At 41.6% G+C, this 13032-nt stretch overlaps 1 protein-coding gene across 28 annotated transcripts in view; it reads right to left on the reverse strand.

Annotated features, from left to right (window-relative positions):
• Positions 1-13032, reverse strand: part of Nrxn3 (neurexin 3) — a 1695425-nt gene that overhangs the window by 1195813 nt on the left and 486580 nt on the right. For all 28 annotated transcript variants that reach the window (XM_045154245.1, XM_045154244.1, XM_045154227.1 and 25 more), the window contains one exon: positions 1484-1785. In XM_045154245.1, the coding sequence (XP_045010180.1) occupies positions 1484-1785 (302 nt within the window). The remainder of the gene's footprint in view (positions 1-1483; positions 1786-13032) is intronic.

Here is a 13032-nt window from a genome sequence, read left to right on the forward strand (position 1 = left end):
ATATTTCACTTTTCTTGCGTCTAGTCTCTACAGCTCAGACACTTTAAGATCTTCTAGATCAGGAAGTGGAAATGTGGTTTGACTAGCTGTGCATGGGAGAGATGAAAGAAGCACCAGGTTTAGAGTTCTTTGGTCCTAAATGAAAACTACAGAACAGTGACTCAAACAATGTCACATTCCCACATGTTACAAAAAGGTTGGGAACTCTAAGTGTTGTGTGGCTGAGCAGCTTCACCACAGATAGAAGGGGATTTTCAAACCAGTTGGCTTCCTTGACAGTCTTAAGTGTGGAAATGAGTGCTTTGACTATGGGGTGCCTCCAGTCTGCGCCAGTTTATTCCATGTGCTTAGCATTTCTCAGGAGTCCTACTTTTATCAAACAGAAAACAGATGCAAACACCTGTCACATCTTGTGCTTTCATGTTTACATGAGAAGGCATTAAATCAATCACATCGCGGAACAAAATTTGATAAGCACGTTCTGAAAATTTGCATACTGTTTTCTGATTAATAAAGGATGAATGCTATCCAACTGGGTTGCATGACAAATTCTCAAGTAGGAAAAAAGAGTGAAAATAGCAACATGAAAAAGGCAATCTCAGCACAGAAGTTGGCTTTTTTTAGAAAGTGCTTTTGTTTCACTGATGTGTGCTGATAAGGTTTTTACATTACTAGTAGTAGTTATGAAATGGAAAACAATTTGACGTGGCTCAGGCTTCTGGAATTGGGTGTCACCTGACGGAGTTCCCTGGTTAGAATCGGCAAGCGGTGGGAGGTCTCAAGCACATCAGGAAAGCTGCTCCAAAGTTGACATTTTTATTTGGGTCCTTGCAGGCCTCCCAGGCAACGGAAGAGTCTCGTTGGCAGAGACCGGGCAAGGAGGTAGGACCACCGCATTGGAGAACAGAGAAACAGGAATTCAGAAAGATCCCAGCTAATTACTTACAAGGCTAAGGTTAACATTACAACAGGGGAAGGAAAAAAAAAAAAAGGTTGGAGGGGATGATAAATTAAAAGGAGGAAGAAAGAGAAAGATTTTTTTGTTGTTCTAGAAGGAATTAAAATTATGACATCATGGCAATGGCCAACTTAATTAAAAAGAAAAATGTATACTCAAAGAATGAAGAGGATCCATCAAAGCTGCAGAAACAAAATGCTGTCCCTAATTGAATTCAACAATAACATGATCAGATTCAAGTCTAATTAAGAAAATGATAAAAAGAAAGACAGAATAAAAGGGATGAAGGTACTTATCACTTTTATTATCTCTACAACTGTGTATTTTCTTTCAATAACAAGCACAAATGGAAAATTGAATTATGAGGAGAAACAGAGTTTAATCATTTTCCCTGTGAAATTGCAAAGACTTGGAAAAAGTTAGTCTTTTACATATCTCTATCTCTCTCCACCTCACCAGTCACCTGCATCATAGAGAATCTACATAAGACGATCCCTGCAGGCTCCCTGTCCCCTCAGCCATTACCTGCCGGAGGTTGCGAGTCACTTTGACATCATGCCAGGCGTTGTCGTTGAATTTTCCATTTACTGGCTCCACAATGGCCTCAAAGGCCCCGGACCCCAGGTTAATGACCAAGGAGACCGCACCATCCTTCAGAGCCAGGTTGACATAGTCGGCCGACTTGCCAGTGTGCAAGATGAGCCCATTGCGCTGCCAGGTCTTAAAGGAGAGGGTGATTTCATCGCTGCTGCTCTGGATCGGGTTCTGAGAAAGGTCGTAGCACAGGTACTCCGAGCCTCGGAATGTGGCCACGTTTTCCTCTCGAGCTGTAGGTAAAGGAAAACAGAAAGTGGTCAACACTTGACTAGCAAAAGTCAAATCTAGACAGCTCCTATTTAACCATCAGGGAAACTATAGCAGAATAGAAGACTGTAGAGAATCTAGAGGTCCACACAAGGGTAAAAGGCTGTCTTCCCTTCAAAGATTCTCCAAGAAAACCCTGGGGACAAATTTTGTACAAAATTGTCAACTGAGGCTCACATTACTTTTTCTCCAGTGATGACCTTTAAGTGTTTACATAAGAGCTGGTTCAAACTGGATAATTTACAGTTCTTTCTTATAAGCACTGGCTCTTGTTACCTTTCATTAACCAATAACTAAAAATCAATTATGCTAAGAGGTTTAGCTTTGATTTCCATGTCAGTAACCCAGATAACTTTGTGTTCTGTGGTTAGCAGTTGTCCTGTGGAATGTGGCTCCATTGTTAAGTAGGAGAAAGTGATCAAGCAAGCCAGGAGAAGTGAACAGGATGAAATAAACTTTGGCAAGACAACAAAACCACCTCCAGACCCAAACACGATGGCCTTCTCTCTGGGCTAAAAGTTGGTCTCCATTTAGAATGGACCTTTCTGATTTTAACTTTACCTTGTCACAACCATATCCCCAAAGCAGGGGGGGTTCATATGGCCAAGATGGGATACTAGTGGAGCCTACATACTTATTCAAGACCGCATTCCAGACAGGGAGACCCTCTATTTCCCTATCCGAGAGGCCAACCCTGTTTGTGTCACATCTTTCTCTAGGACCCATCTTTGTGATTGCAAACCCTGGTGTCAAGAGTCCTTATCTCGAAGTGGGAGTGCGGCCATTGGGAGCCATTTGGAAGATTGTGAACCAAGCTTATTGTGGAGTGGAAAGTGTGTGCGTGTGTTTATTGTAGACACCTTGTGACATAGGACAGAGCCAAAGGTGGGAAGAGAATGCAAGAAAGCCACAAGAGAAAGCCTCTGAAGCAGCCTATATTCCTTATATCCCTCTTTCTCAAGAGTCTCAGAATTCTAACCTTCATCCTGGATTTATTTATAGTTACAAAGGCATATTTGTCAGCTTAAGAAAACAGAACATAGTTAATGGAATCATTAGTTGGTTGATTGGATTAACACTTTCACCACACAGTACCTAGACTTTCATTTATCTTCTTGTCAGGCAGCCTCACAGCAAACGACTTCATATAAGGCATGTCAAAAGCTATCTAAAAGCACCTCGTTTGTGAGAGTAAATTGGAAATAACAGAAATCTAGATATTCAGTTTCCCTGTAAAGACTGGAGGCTACAAAGAAGGGTTAAAGGAATTCTGTCTTCCCCTCCATGACTATATATTTTATGGATTAAAGCCACATTCACTATGACTCAAAATCCTACCAACCTTCACAGCACTTATAAATTACTTAAGTAAAATAAAATGCATATTTTGATTATTATGGGGTAAGAACACAAAGTTGAGAAGTCACTTCTATTAGGTGGAGAGACAATCACACTCTATAGATGGTTTAATTAATTACAGTATCATGATACCATTAAAACAGTAACTTTAAATAGAAACACTGGAGGGTTAAAGAAGAGAGAAAGTTTTTTTTCCTGACATTTCCAGAAACACTAAACAGTATGTGTTTACCTGCATATTTCTTTTTAAAAATATATTTTATTTATTTATTTGCAAGGAGAGAGAGACAGAGAGAGGTAGAGACAGAGAGAATGGTTGCATCAGGGCCTCTAGCTACTGCAAACAAACTCTAGATACATGTGTCACTTGTTGCATCTGGCTTTACATGGGTAGTGGGGATTCAAACCCTGGTTGTTAGGCTTTTTGAAGGCAAGCACCTTAACCATTGAGCAATCTCCCCAGCAACTACCTGCATATTTCTGTGTGTGCACACACACAGAGACAGAGAGAAAGAGAGACAGAGTGAGAAAGAAAGAGAAACAGAAAGTGAGAGAGAGGAGGAACTGTAATCAAAGAAGCCCTTACACACATACACACACACACACACACATACATAAATGGCAAAAATGTTGTTAAAATATATACAAGGGGGCTGGAGAGATGGCTTAGCGGTTAAGCGCTAGCCTGTGAAGCCTAAGGACCCCGGTTCGAGGCTCGGTTCCCCAGGTCCCACGTTAGCCAGATGCACAAGGGGGCGCACGCGTCTGGAGTTCGTTTGCAGAGGCTGGAAGCCCTGGCGCGCCCATTCTCTCTCTCTCCCTCTATCTGTCTTTCTCTCTGTGTCTGTCGCTCTCAAATAAATAAATTAATTAATTAAAAAATAAAAAATATATATATACAAGGAATAAGTACCATCTGTATGCTTAAAATACATACATCTAAACCTCTAGTGGCCAATCTATTTTCATGATCTCTCATTTCTGTAGAAATGGCAGGGCTAAAATTCAATGGGACAACAGACCTGGAAGGTGACTCTGGTCTCGAGCAGATGACAAATCTATTGTAGTTGTCATAACCAAGATCCCTGTCCTGATTATATGGATATGTACAGAGAAAACTGCTGTGTGTCCCCTCAATAGCACAGATGCTAAAATCACAGGTATGTTCTATGAGCATCTAAGTTATACCTACATGTCCACTGTGCAAGGGTAAATGAGCAAGGAGAGCAGGACAGAGCTTACATTTATCATGAAGGACTCTTCAAAGAGGGACACCTTGACACAAAACGGCAAGGCACCAGGACGTTATTTTGCTTAATATTTTTCATATAATTAGAGAAAGGAGTCTGCCATAATAATAAGTCTTAGAACTATAAGAGAATTTAAGGATTGTCTGGTTTACTACTTTTTTTCTTAAGGAAGAAACTGATGACTAGGAATATGGAAGTACCCAAAACAGCACAGTTTGTGTTAAGCAGGACTAGAGGTAGGCCTGGACTGTACCTTTCCCTGCGATCATCACTCATAGTAGTCCGCAGGCTTCCAGCCTACTTCTCCAAGGCCAAGAATGGTTCCATGGAGCTTTGGAATTATAAATAATCCCAAATTCCTCTCCTCTAAGGTGAATCACATGCCCTCACTAAAAGAAATGTTTTGCTCCCCTATGGAATCTGGATGTGTTTAAAATAAAGAGAGTTCATTTTATGTGGAAAGGCATGGGGGGAGGGGGATAATGGCAGTGCAGAGGACAAAATAGCACAATAAATAAATAAGATATAAAACTAGTACAAGAAGAAAAGTGTCTATGCTAAACACATGCATATTTATGCTAATCTCCATGCAAATATACCAAGGAAGATTTTATGCAGCCAAGCGTCTTCCTTTGCAAGTACCTAATGAAAACTGCTTCAACAGTTCACAGCCTTCCCAATCTCTCAGTTCAATTATGAATTTGCTCAAATTACCTTTCCCCTGGGCCAGAGGAGATGACCAAAGACCAGCATCACCCTGATACCAGGGTATCTCCTCCAGCAGGTGTCCATTAAGAACAATAGACAGCCCAAAGGTTTGCTCCAAATCATATTCTAGATAAGCAAACTTATTTGATTTTTAATTCATGGGATACTTTCTTTCCTAACTGTTGTGGGAGGAGACATCTGGGGAAATATGTCCCAATCTCACTGAGCAAACAAAGGCCTAGGATGGAAACAGAGAAACGACTTTTAGAAAATTATTCTTTTCCATCCCCTCAAAACTGACATTATTTTTCTTCTAATATCCCAACCTATCTTAATTTCCTTCCAGTAGCTGACACTCTCACATTTTATCACCTTGAAAACCATACTATATGGATAGTCAACACAACCAGGAAGGGGAAAACCAGATAGTGACAAAACACATTTCTGAGCTCATTCAATTCTGCCAACCCTCCCTTCGAAAAAGGCAACAGTATTCCAGAGTCATTTTCTATACATGGTGCTTGCACAGAGAAGGAGTTTGAGGAGACAGTGCAGTCACCTTGTATGTGTTCAAGCCAGATGGGCAGAGAAAATGAATGCAGGGGATTATGTAACACGGTACACAACAGCTCAGCTCAGCACCAAGGCTTGGCGAGAAAGCAAGCACTGGCATAGCTAATGGGCTGTTTACATCCATTTAAACTGTATCACCCTAAAGCTTACGATCTATTCCCTAAGTGTTAAAATAAAAATGTCGCTGTCACTGAGTGAAAAGCAGAGCTCAGCTCTGTACAACAAATCATATACCCATTATTAATAAGGATTCAATCGATTCAACACCAGATACAAGCCTAGATATGTGTAACTGAAGATTTGAAATCAGTCTGCGTGAGAAATGCAATGCACTGATCCTTCCAATGGCTTGCTAATTGAAGTACTGATTCATACGCAGCATTAACAAGCATTTCCTCAATTAGGTTCTGCACTCTTCCCAAATAAAGCACAGCCAAATAGTGATTTATATAATAATAGCAACTCTATTTCTCTCAGAAATTCCAAAAGAGATTAAAATATTCAATGCAATGTTTTCTTACTTGTGCAACATATTAAATGTGGGTTTGCCATCCCCAGTGACTTGATGTCTTAAAGTCCCAAACTATGCTTGTGGATAAAGGAATTTGAACATCTTTGCAAGTTGTAAGGGGCCAATGCACTGTTTTACTGACAGAAATGAAAGCTGACTAGTGTGTATTTAAAAAAAACTGCATAATTGTTTTCAGACACTTTTGAACTCCTTTCCCAGGGATTGCCTGGGAATGGCTCAGCCTGGGTATCTTCCTAATTCCTCGAGTGAGCTTCACGCTTACTGGGCGGGAATGGAATGGAGTAGAGGCTCCTAGCAGAAACAGACACATGAATGAGAGGCAGTGACCCTTGTAAGCCCAAAACCATGGGAAGAAATCAAAATGTGGACACTTAAGACCTGGGTGCAGCCTGGGAAACACAGGGACGAGAGTCAAGAAGTCAGAATCACGCGCCAGAGCGTTAGCGAGTAGAAGCGTCACAGTGAAAAGGCATCGTGAACGGGTAAAGAAGGACTCTGGAGGCACTGGCAAACATGCTCCCGGCTTCCCAAATGTATTATGCATTTCTGAATGCCTTAGTCATCATTGCTTGTTTCTCTCAGTATTCGGTGAGATCAATTGGCAGTGCTGACACCAGGGCGAGGAACCTGAGACACATGAAGTTTGGGAAGGTTGTCCAGGACCCTAGGGAGAGCCACTTCTAAATCCCATAATACACTGATTCTTTGTTTTGTTTCTTTTGCTGCTGTAACACACTTCTACTTCACCAAGAACTCAAATTTTTGGAACAGATGTCAAGCACCCACCATGGGAGGCCACTGCGGCAGTAGGAAGGCCAACCTGCCCAAAGATGAAACCGGTGACGGTGAGGGCGGAAAGACCACACAAGCGGAAGGGCCCAGCCAGAGAAGAAAGGAAGAAAACGGTGGCTTTCTCTATTTATTTATTTTTTCTGGTGGAAATAGACATTTTGAAAAAAGCCTATTAAAATGCAGACCCCTCCGGAGGAGGAGCGGCCCTAGCTGCTGCCCGCGAGAGAACACCTGCAGTGGTGCGGGGGGGAGGGGCGCCAGCTTCCTGGAAAGGAGCCTCTGAGTGAAGCTGCGCTCATCACGCCAGCCTTTGTCCTTCAAATTGGCCTCATTCAGCTGCGCAGGACTTGAGTAGGCACTGATGCAAAGATAAACCTGGCTGCCCATCCTGGCCTGGCCCACCCAAAGCTAATGAGGCCCAAAAACACCCAGGGGCTGTTGCAGCCTTCCCTATCAGACAAAGGGCTGGCCTGGGGGCCTCAGGCCGGTCCATGAACTCATTTCATCCAATTCCATGAACAGCAGAGGCTGTGTCAGACCTCCTCCACCCTTTTGCATTAAGAAGTGATAACCTCCCCAGTGCTGGATTCGCAGATTACCTATATATTTGTTCTAGTCACTGCTCCCCAAGGGTGGCAGAAGCCGCTAGGATTCCCAGGCAGGGAGCACAAGGCTGGAAGTAGAGAGTTAAGTCTCCAATCATGCAAGCACTCTGCAGAGCCATGGAGGAGGGACGGGAGGCGAGGGACAGGACAGTGCTTCCCATCTACTCTACGCGAGAAGTCTGGAAGGTGCCTTGGGCTGAAACAAACAAATCAGGAGGCCACACGCATGCTGCACTCAACCTGCTAAGAATTCAACGTGAAAATCAAGCCACCTATCTCTAAGAATCTTTTTGGGGAGTATAGGCAGATTCTTCAAATTGTCTGTTAGCCTATGTGATGGCCACATTTGCAAAAATGTGGGGAAAGTAAAAATCCTTTACTCATCTGATTACTGTTTTACATTGCCTGATAACAGATTCCCATTACAATTTGGCAAAACAAAACAGAAACAAACAAAAAAACAAAAATACACACTAATGGAATAAAGACAAAACATCACATAGTGTCTATGCAAATGATTCTCCCCGTTCCATTCCCCTAGCTAAGAAAGCATTAGAACAGATCAAACTGCCATCCTCCAAGGACAAGTGACAGAATCTTTTACCTGCCACCTCCCATCACAGAGGTATTTTCAAAGGAGAGGGCACCAGCAGGCAGGATTTGTGTCTGTATGTGAAAGACACGCTATAAAACAAAATACATAGAAAATCTGACCTCCAGAGGTCATTTCTAACCCTCATCTTCAGACTCTTTGTAAGACGATGCAGTAGAGAAATAAATGGACTTTTCCACACTGCCTGGGTCACTCACTAGCCTGCAGATGCTTCTTGAAAGTAGTGAGAAGGAAAATAGTAAATCAAGTTGTCACTTGAAAAATAAACAGCCAGCATCCTGCTGAGGGAAGCTGCCTCAGTCCGCAAAAGAACGCCCTGGTAAACCACGCTTCACTGACATCATTAGGAAGCTAAGGAATTCTGACGCTTGGCATTGCTCTCAATGGCATTACAAGAAAAGGTTAAATATTCGTTCATTCATTTAAGGAATCAAGAGTCACAGTTACCTACTGTGCACAGGTGATATACCCTATGTCAGATCCACTGAAGTCGCATGAGAGTAGGAATAATTAGATGACATTTTACAAAAGAAGAAAATATCCTAAAGCTAAATGATTTGGGGTGCCTGTGGAGTGCCAGGCCCTGATATGATCACATTAATGGGACACCCTGTATAGCTGGACTATAGACTTAATGCAGAGATACATAAAAGACTTTCAATTAGATGACCTGGATCTGACAGAAGCTCTACAACTTATTGAAGACTGTCAAAATTCAGCTTGCCCTTAACTTCTCTTTGGGAGGTAGGACCTAGCTGGCTGAAGTAGGCCTGGCTTCAGGTCTTTGAAGGTCATACCCAGCCCTGGTTCCTGCTGCACTTTCTGCTTGCTGATCTGTAATGATGTGAACAGTCTCCTCCACATACTCCAGCTGCCATAAACTGCACTGCTCCACGATGCCTTCTTTGCCATGATATACTGAAACCATGAGCCAAAGAACAATACTCCTTCCCTTAAGTTATCTAAGTCAATTAGTTTGGTCACAATCGCACAAAGGTAACAAACGCAATCAAAAAATAATGAATATACCAAGTTCTTGGTTCAGTGCCCTGCCACAGACACATCAGCTGTCCTTGCTGTTAAGAATATAGGCAAACAAGTAATTACTCTGATGTGTGGGAAACATTTTAAAGATAATATAGCTGCATAGAAAAAAAGGGTAACGGGCTACAAAGATGGTTTGGTAGCTAAGGCACTTGTCTTCAAAGCTAAAGGATATAAGTTTGATTCCTTTATCTGCCTCTCTCTCTCTCTCTCTCTCTCTCTCTCTCTCTCAAAATAAATAAATAAAATATTACAAAAAAAAGGGAAAGAGAATAACTGGCTGTGGATTTCTTCTTGGAGGCTGTATTTACACTGGTTCTTGAACTATGAATAAGAGTTCACCTACAAAGGGGGAAATAAAATGGTAGCTAGAAGAAACAACATATTCACTGATGTGGCCATTGAGGATACACTGGAAACTGAAGGCATGGCGAGCTCAGGGTGGTTACAACAGTGGGCACGTTTACAGGGCTCGGGATGCAGCGGGGAGCCACCATCCTTGAGCGCTGGGAAAAGGGAGCCAGCACAGGAGAAGTCGTGCTTGTGAGGAGTTCAGTTGTACCTGGATTGTGTGCAGGATTCAGTGGGAGCACAAATGGCTAAGGAACTGAAGAGGGCTCCCTAAGATCTTACCATGACAGGATGGAGCTTGTGAAGAAAGCCCTCGTGCCCCCCAATCAGGTTGCATGTGTCGGCCTGCCCTGTGAGGATAATTTATGTAATATGCTGTTCATTTTATTTTCTCTTCACCACCAGATCCATATGAGTAAAACTGTAATTATGTTATTTTTTCACTACCCATTTCTCATTCTAATTGTGGGACAGTCAATCAAATATAAGCATTAACCACAAACAGTGCACTTTGTCTTGTAGAGTGGAATCTATTTCTCTACCCCTATGACTCCATGAGAACATTTCCTCCCTAATCCCTAGAGCAAAAGGTTCAGAATAACACTCTGACCACCTCTCCTTTGCTCCTCCATGTCCCTAATGAGAGGAAAAGTGATTCATCTGTTTGGCCACAGAGAAAGGGTCCGACACACAAAAGCCTGCATTTCTCAGTTAGGTGGTCACTGTTCTCTCTCAGGTCTGCTTCCACCACAGGCTTGTGAGCTCACTCTACCCAGCACTCCACATGCGCCTATCAGAGCAGGTGCTGACCTATGCACAGGGGCAGCTCTTCTGCACAATGCTGAGTCAGTGGGTCTTGCTAATTCAGAAGACAACTTACAAGGAAGCTAGAGCCACATTTTTTTTTTTCGGAAGTGACAGCAGTAAAACTGATCCTCAAAGCCTTGGAGCCCCAGGGTTTCATGTTTGTGTCTTTTCTTCAACCAGGTCAGAGGTAGATCAGTGTGGAACATTAGGGTTCTTACCTCAGAGCCCAACAAACATGGAAAGAGGCACCAAAATAAGAATATTGAAAGTGCCGGGTGTGGTGGCGCACGCCTTTAATCCCAGCACTCAGGAGGCAAAGGTAGGAGTATCACCATGAGTTTGAGGCCATCCTGAGACTACATAGTGAATTCCAGGTCAGCCTGGGCCAGAGTGCGACCCTACCTCAAAAAAACAAAAAACAAAAAAAAGAATATTGAAAGAAATAAAGAATGCTAAACTGGCCCTTTGAGTTGCTTCCACAACACAAGATGACTTTTCGAAGTCAATAGCAGGTAAAGACATCATTAATTTTAAAAATAGCTCCAGGGTCATGGAATTTACAAATTTTTTTTTCCGTGTTATGAAAAGTATATTAATGATTTAAATGGGGAAGAATGTAACCAGAGTTACCTTCATATAGACAAGTCTTTGGATTGAGTTTTTTAAACTTTTTTATTTAAAAAATTTTACAGGGTTTGAGAGATGGCTTAGTGGTTAAGGTGCTAGCCTACAAAGCCCAAGGACCCATGTATGACTGCCCAGATCCCATGTAAACCACACACACAAGGTGACACATGCACAAGGTCGTGCATGCATGCAAGGTGGCACACACATCTGGAGTTCAATTGCAGTGGCTTGCGGCCTTGGCATGTCAATTCTCTCTCATTCTCTCTGTCACACACAGACACACACACACTCTCTCTCTCTCATAAAAAAAAAATCATAGAAAATTCACACATCCACAAACCTAAATACTCTCACCCTTGGTCTAGACAATCATCATCATCATCATCAGCTACATGTTGAAGATTTTGATCAACCTGCTTCTTTTATCAATTTTTATCAAAGGTTCAGACTAACTAAGGTCATGTAAAGCTCCAAGTTGTAAGACAATATTACATGCCCACACTTGATGAAAACAAAGGAATTACTATTTACACAGTGGTAGAAAAAAATGATGAAAGATTATGATTGTAATAAAAAATAAAGTTAGCAGGAGTGAAAAATCCCTACAAGGAGCTTAGAGCAGGAAGTGGAAAAGTAGCACACAACTAAGTCCTAATTGCTAACAGAATTAAATATATATGCACAGGAAGAAAAGGAAATACAAAGACTTCAAAGGTTCACAAGACATAAAAAATGTAGATATTGAAAGAGAAAATACAATTATAAAATTTAACCCCCATATAGTTCGAAAATATTTATTTCTTCTGTGTGTAAGTTCATGCACCATGTACATGCACGTGTGTTCATGTATGGATGTGGGCACACGTGTATGCAGACCCATATGCATGTGCGTGTGTGCATGTGGAGATGTTGAATCAGAGGACAACCTTGGGTCTTGTCTCTCATACACTGTCCACCATTTTTATATTTGGTTTTGGTTTTGTTTTTCAGACAATGTTCTTCAGTGGCCTAGCACCCACCAAGTAGGTAAGACTGGCTGGCCAGAAAGTTCCAGGTATACTCTTGTCATGGCCTTCCCAGTTCTGGGATTACCAGTGTACACCACATATCTGGGTTCTTTTTATTTTCATTCTGAGGATCAAATTCAGGTCCTCATGCTTACAAGGCAAATAGATCACTAACAGAACCATCTCTTCAACTCAAAAGTATTTCTATCAAGTCTCTAATCTTTGACAAAGCAAGTAAAGAACCCTCTGTAACAAATCACTGCCATCAAGAAACCTTGAAGATGTTCTATGTTATCCCTACCTCAGTGAGTCTAATAATCTTATTCTTGAAACTCTTCACTTTTAAGTATCCACAGAAAAGTAGGTATTATGAGAATCTTCTGATCATTACAGAAGGAAATAGGATGTAGATGTCACCAAGCTTCATTTGCATGACCAACAAGAAATATAAGGTATTAACAATAAAGTTTTCCTGTTACTTCATTCAGTTCATAATATACAGAGAATAATGAGTATGAACTGCAGGTAGCTGAAAATGAAGCCTATATACCTGCATTTAAGTGCATAAACAGATACTTAGTGTCACCAATCAAGTATTACCTCTCTATATGTAATAATAATGGAAGATACATAGGCTATGTGACTCAGAGCTAGGCAGTGGTTACTTCTGAGGATGGGAAACATTGAAGTCAAAGAATTTTCTTCCTTCTGAACCTGAGTCTCACTTTACAGCCCAAACTGGTCTTGAGCTCCAAACTCTCAAGCCTCAGCCTCACAAATACTGAAATTCTAGGCATCTATCACTATCCCTAGCAAGACTATGTCTTTATAAAGAAAACAATGGCAAAACATTAAAATGTGTTCAATTCTAGTAACAGCTAAACCAATGCTAGTCAAAACTTATACTCTAGAGTTTATAGTTTTGTGATTGGAATATTTCAT

Source organism: Jaculus jaculus, chromosome 7, assembly GCF_020740685.1.
Source record: "Jaculus jaculus isolate mJacJac1 chromosome 7, mJacJac1.mat.Y.cur, whole genome shotgun sequence".
Lineage (NCBI taxonomy): Eukaryota > Metazoa > Chordata > Mammalia > Rodentia > Dipodidae > Jaculus > Jaculus jaculus.